The 6,533-nt window shown below is 35.0% G+C and overlaps 1 protein-coding gene across 1 annotated transcript; it reads right to left on the reverse strand.

The window, feature by feature from the left end:
- Positions 1-2,045: 2,045 nt before the first annotated feature.
- LOC107145707 (60S ribosomal protein L32-like) lies at positions 2,046-2,972 on the reverse strand. Its single transcript, XM_048795946.1, has one exon. The coding sequence runs from the start codon at positions 2,746-2,748 to the stop codon at positions 2,233-2,235; it is 516 nt and encodes a 171-aa protein (XP_048651903.1). The 5' UTR covers positions 2,749-2,972; the 3' UTR covers positions 2,046-2,232.
- Positions 2,973-6,533: the final 3,561 nt, after the last annotated feature.

Genomic DNA, 6,533 nt, shown 5'->3' on the forward strand with positions numbered 1-6,533 from the left:
CATCTGGGGACCAATAATCTGTGAAAAGTCAACTGGAAGACTTTCCAAACTCCAGGGGTTGTTTTCGGGAAATATGAACAATAAGTAACTATCTCCCTAACTGGGAATGAGAATTTATGGTCACGGTTTATTTCCTGGAGCGTGGACCTGGCAAAAGTGCCATGGTCATAGGAGAAGTTCGATGCACTAAGCAAATTTCTAGAAGAAGCATGTGGGAAAAGGAGCCCACCCACAACACACTCAAAGGATAATTATGGCATATTATGGATAATTAGTGCACAAAGCCTCATTATCTAAACAGAAGCATAAGCGTGAAAATTGTGAGACAGATATCATTGCTCAGCCATAACTTCGCTCCAGGATCAGGGGAAGCAGATTGAATGCCCTGAATCCCAGTGATGGTCTGGGGTCTGATTTCCTTGGTTGCCCTGTTGGGAGGGGCATCAGTCCAGTTAAAACAATTTGTCTGTGACCTTGGGGTTTCACTCAGCTTGCAGTCTAGTTATGTGGCAAAGGAGCTAAATCTAGCCTTACCATGTGTAAGTTGCTTCAGCTCCTTTCTCTAGTTTGCTCTATTCTGAAAATTGTGGAACTGTTGAAATTCTGGGTGGGTAAGTAGGTCTTGATCTTTGAGAGGTGAAAAGTAGAAGCAGGAAAAAGGAGGATAAAGTGGCTAATATATACAGGGAATCATATTTAAAGAGGAAAACAAGATGAAGGCCATTATCATGATATAGTTTAACAAGATGGGACTCATCCTTGGTTGTTTTAATTGTCACACACACACACACACACACACAACACAGATTTATCTAGTTTGCTTATTGTTTCACTCATGTTAATGTTTCAAATCTGTTCTTGTCTTACTAGCTTTTACCATCTTTTTAAAAATGAATACAATTTCCACATATTTCTAATTATTTCTTTTTTTAAAGAGAGAGAGAAGAAAGAGAGAGAGAATTTTTTAATATTTATTTTTTAGTTTTTGGTGGACACAACATCTTTATTTTATTTTTATGTGGTGCTGAGGATCAAACACAGCACCCTGCGCATGCCAGGCGAGCACGTTACCGCTTGAGCCACATCCCCAGTCCTTCTAATTATTTCTAATTCTTATATTCAACATCAGTTTTCCCATTATCCCTCAACATCAATTTATACAACACTACTTGAAAGATATTATTGAACCTCAAACATTATTCCCATGATGAATAACCTTTAGAAGATCTGCATCACTTTTAGCATAAAGACCCAAACTCATACACATGTCTAGATTTGTCTTCTAATAACCATTCAGACTCACCATACTTGAGGGCCCATTTTCTACTTCATGTTCTTATTACTCCTAAATAATTACACATTGTCTAAAATAAAAATTTGATCTCCTAGATTCTGGGTATTCACATTTGCTGTTTAACATTCTAGAAAGATTTTGCTTCCTGACCCTTCACCATTAACTCTTTCTATGAGTTTTCCACTATTGTGTAAAACTTATCACAGCATACTACAATTATCTCCTCCTGATGGTTCACCTACATTAATATCACTCTCATCTGTAGGATGTGAGCTCTATGGAATAATAGATTGTATCTATGCATATTTATTTGAATATATTTGTGCTTGGATTATGGTGAATTATCTTTTTTAAAATTTTTATTGTTGGTTGTTCAATAAGACAGATAACTCAATCATGTTTATTCAAAAGTATAGATAATGAAGAAAATAAAACAGAACTTTCTTTTAACCACAAGGTTCTTAGAGTTATACTCTACTATGGTACCTCATCATTAGCTATATAAATGAGTATATCAACTAGTAACTTTTCTGTGCCTTACTTTTCTCATGTGTAAAATGGGGTTAATAAACATAATTCACCATGAGATGAATGTAAAAAATAAATTAAATGAGATAAAAGGTGAAGGACTGAGAAAGTGTCTTGCACACTTGCACACAGTGAGTATACTTAATTTTTTATTGTTGTTGTTTTGTTATTTACAATACAGAGGGGGTGAATCCAGGGCTTCACAAGATAGGCAAGTACTCTCCCACTGAGCTAAATGCCTAGTCCTTTTGCTTATTTTATTTTGTGATATGGTCTGGCTAAGTTTCCAGGCTAGCCTTAAACTTATGATTCTTTTGCTTTAGCCTCCAAAGGAGCTGGGATTATAGGTGTGCACCCCCATGCTTGGTACATCTTTTTTTTTTTTTTTTTTTTTTGCAGTTTTTGTGCTTTTATTTAAGCACACAAAAAATGTGCGTGTGAACTGTCCACTCATTTTCTTCATTGCTCCGCCTGGCATTGGGATTGGTGACTCTGATGGCCAGTTTGGCTGCCCTTTCAATGATGGCTTTGCAGTTATTGGAGGAAACATTGTGAGCAATGTCAGCATAGTAAGATTTGTTGCACATGAGCAGCACTTCCAGCTCCTTGATATTGTGGACCAGGAAATTCCGGAAGCCACCGGGCAGCATATGCTTTGTTTTCTTGTTTTTCTCATAACCAAAGCTGGGCATCAAAATCTGGCCTTTGAATATTCTCTGCACCCTGTTGTTAATACCTCTGGGTTTCCACCAGTTGAGCTTAATTTTGACATATTGGTCTGACTGGTGCCCAATGAACTTCTTGGTACTCTTTTTGATGATTTTGGGCTTCATGTGAGGTCTGAGGGCAGCCATGATGCTGGATATGGATGGTGGCCACCTCTGTAGGCAGTGCCAAAGAAGAGAGGGGGAAGATATTGTGCCCATCAACTGCTTTTGATGATGATAATGATGATAATAATGATGATATTGATGTTGATGTGTGCCATTTGAATAAGAAGTTTGTCCTGCATTTTAGGGTTCTTTTTGAAAACTGTGAAAAGAAAGAATGGAGCTAATATGTGTTCAGTTTTCTTCTTCTCCTCCTCCTCTCCTCCTCTTCCTCCTCCACCTTCTCCTTCTTTTTCTTTTTCTTTGTTTGCTTATTCTGATTTTGGGGTTGGAATACAGGAACATTTACCACTGAGCTACATCCCCAGTCCATTTCTCATATATATATGTGTGTGTGTATCTATATATGTGTGTGTGTGTGTGTGTGTGTGTATTTTTTTGAGACAGGTTGTTGTTGAGTTGCTGAAGGTTTTTCTAAGTTGTACAGCCTGGCTTCAAATTTGCAAACCTCATGCCTCAGCTTCTGGAATTGCTGGGATTATAGGTATTTACCATCAGGCCTGGCAAGCGTTCTTATTTTCATAATATTATCTTACTAAATCCATACATCCCATTTGCAGAGGAAGGAAGTTATGAATTAAGTAGGTCATAACTTTCTCTATTTCACAGAGCTTGGAAATGTGTACACATTAGCTTCAGGAAATCTCTTTAAGACTCTAGCATTGGTCATTTTGGATTATCTCCTGTAATTCTGATAACAACTACTTTGCATACCCAAGTATAATTTCATTTCCAAATTTTATAATCATAATTGTTAAAATATTGCCTCTGAGCATTCACAAGGACCTGATCAGGATGATTATGTGACTCAAATATCAGTAATATTAAAAAAAACTTAGAAGAAACAATGAGAGTAGATATAAGGAACAACAATAGCTTTCTTTAAATAGTTGATGTGATGTAATGTGAATGATCCTATAGGACTACAAAAGGGAGAAATGAACCTACTGGGTATAAGACACAAAATATTCATATTTATAAAAATTTTAATATAATTGTACAGTATTTGGCCTTTAATATAAGAAGAGTTTTGGTAATTAAAAAAAAATTAAAAAAGATTCACTTATTAGAAACCAAGGTGCCAATTCAAGGGGTGATTTCAATGGAAATTCACTTCATCTTAAATTAGATGACTATTAAAATTCCTCTTAGTCCTGACAATATCTGTAATCTGGGCTAGTCCACAGTGAATAATGCTATTCATAGCATCATCAGCTTCCTTTGCCTCTCTCATCATCTCATTCTGTAAAGATATAATAATTAATTTTGTGCAAAAAAGGAAAGTATCAATTTTTTTCTGTTACAATGTGGCCACAAGTTACATTAGAAATATGAACTTGAAATGGAAAAGAATTTCCTATTCCTAGTTTTGCCATTTAGTACTTTGAGTTTTTCTAAACCTCAGTACTTTTATCTCCAGAATAGGAATACTACCCATTTCATAGCAAAATTTAATAAAGCAACATATGTAAAATGCCTACCAGATGCTGGTGTCGAACAAATAAAGCTCAAATAAACAGTACTGACATGAATGACTGAAAAGGGACAATTTTAATTATTTTTCAAGTTATTAAAGTCTGACATACAAACAAGTGTACAAAGTCTAATGATTGGTTGGATATTTTATCATCATTAAAAAAAATCAAGAGACAAGTAAAACAGCATGTCCTTGAATTCCCTCTTTTTCTTCCCCAAAACGTAGCCAAATTAAGGGAACAATAAGAGCAATTCTGGACCAGAAAGTCCAAATACATATTATCTTAAAGGACACTGGCTTTCTCTTATGCACATTGGGAACCAGGCAAGTTAGTGTTGTCTGTAGAAAGCTACCTTCTTGCACATAAGCCAGGACAGTTAGTTCCTCCTTGGGATGCTGTCAGGCAATCAAACTTATCAAATCAATGTTCACAATGTTACTGTTTCTGCAGCTGAACATATGAAACCCTCTCTGAGTGGAGCAGGATCAAAAGGGAGGAAAGTGTGGAAAGGATATGTGTCACGCATCCAGCCGCTGCTACTGGACAAAATGCTGTGAGGGAGAGGAGGCACTGCTTGGCAAAGCACTGTGAGGGGCTGAGATGCTATCTGTTCAGCCTGTCACTATTAAACTCTTGTGGAGAATTATCTAATTTTTTTCTATGCTTTCCCTAACAAACCATGTCTCCCATGCTCTCTCTGGGCACTTTCTTTGGCAGATCTACAACCTACCCTCATGCCATGGAACAATTGGGCTGTGGATGAGACAGATATATTTTCTTAAAATAAGTACTACTTACTTTCCCCCAAAAATAAATAAGTAAATTTTATTCTGCATGTAGAAGGATAGCGCACAATTTAAGAAAGAAAATAATCACATATTATTGGACATATGTCATTAAAAGAACTGAGTTAGCATTTGAGTATACTATATTTTACACTATTTTATTATAATGATGCATATAAGTATAAATTATCAAATTCTATGTACATGTTTATGGATTTTGTCAAAGTAGACACCTGGTAATCAGCATCCTAATAGAAAACTACAGCAGGAGTTCCCTTATACTCTCCATCAATGTCTAACCACAGTATTACTCTTGGTTTAGCATAGGATAGCAGTTTTTCATATATTTGCTTTGTTTTATTTTATTTTTGCATATAAATCAGTGCTTCTCAACCTAAACATACATCACAACTTCCCTGATGATTTTTTAAATAAATTCTTATTTGATTCTCTAAATAAGAATTTGCAGTTCTAACAAATTCCTGTCAGTATTGATGCCCATGGCCTAGAGACACTGCTTTAAAAACTATTGATCTATAATCTTCCAGTTCATAAATGTACCACTTTTGATTATCAATCATACGCTTGGTGGAAAGTTATGAATAATATAAACTTGGTTACTCTTATGTGCATGTGGGGGAGGATATATGAATAGATATATAAGTAAAAACTACAAGGTCATGTTTTATCATATAATTTTACACAAATCATATTATCCAAATGTTTACAAATGATATTAACCAACTTATATTTCATCTCTTTAGAGATGTAATTGCTTTATATACAGAACACCTTTGTCATTTTTCAAAATGTGTTAGACAAAATACACAGTCGAATTTCACTGTCAATTTATGATATTTACGATATTGATCATATTTTTACATACTTTATTTTTGAATATCTTCATTTGAAGTACCTTTTCAAGACTACTTTTCTGGTTTGCATATATTTTTTGTGAATAAGTCATATACATTATTTGGATTGGGGGTGTAAGGCAGATAGAGACACCAAATAGTCTCAGGGGTGTCCATGCTCCAGGGCAAAGGGCAGAGGCACCTAATAGGTCCCAGTCATCTAAGGAGAGATAGAAATATGTGAAAAGATCTCCCAAATTTTAAATGAAATTTATGGAAATGAGAAGCACCATCACTCATTCTGTCCAAGCTCAGATGGAAGGACAGGTATCTCCACAGAAACCTGCAAGTATAAATGACTTGAAAGTAAAATGACAGCTTCTGCAATTCTTCAGCCTTGTGTAACAATGCTAGTTTTAACCAGAGATGAAAGAAAGGGGTGACCAACATTTAATTTTCCATAACCAGCAGTATAACCATCAAAATGGAAGTAAATTTGTTATTTCCTACTATAATGGATTTATGGATGAAAACTGTAAAGACTGTGGATGATTTCAGTTTCCAAGAAAATTTAGTTTTCACAATTTTAATTTTATTTTCAAAAACTAAATTTTAATATTTCCTGTAATAGATACCATTTCATTGATTATTTCTCAAATTATAATCTACATATTGACTTAAATCAAATATTGATCTGGGAAAGT

The sequence above is a fragment of the Marmota marmota genome, unplaced genomic scaffold, assembly GCF_001458135.2.
Source record: "Marmota marmota marmota unplaced genomic scaffold, marMar, whole genome shotgun sequence".
In the NCBI taxonomy this organism is placed as follows: domain Eukaryota; kingdom Metazoa; phylum Chordata; class Mammalia; order Rodentia; family Sciuridae; genus Marmota; species Marmota marmota.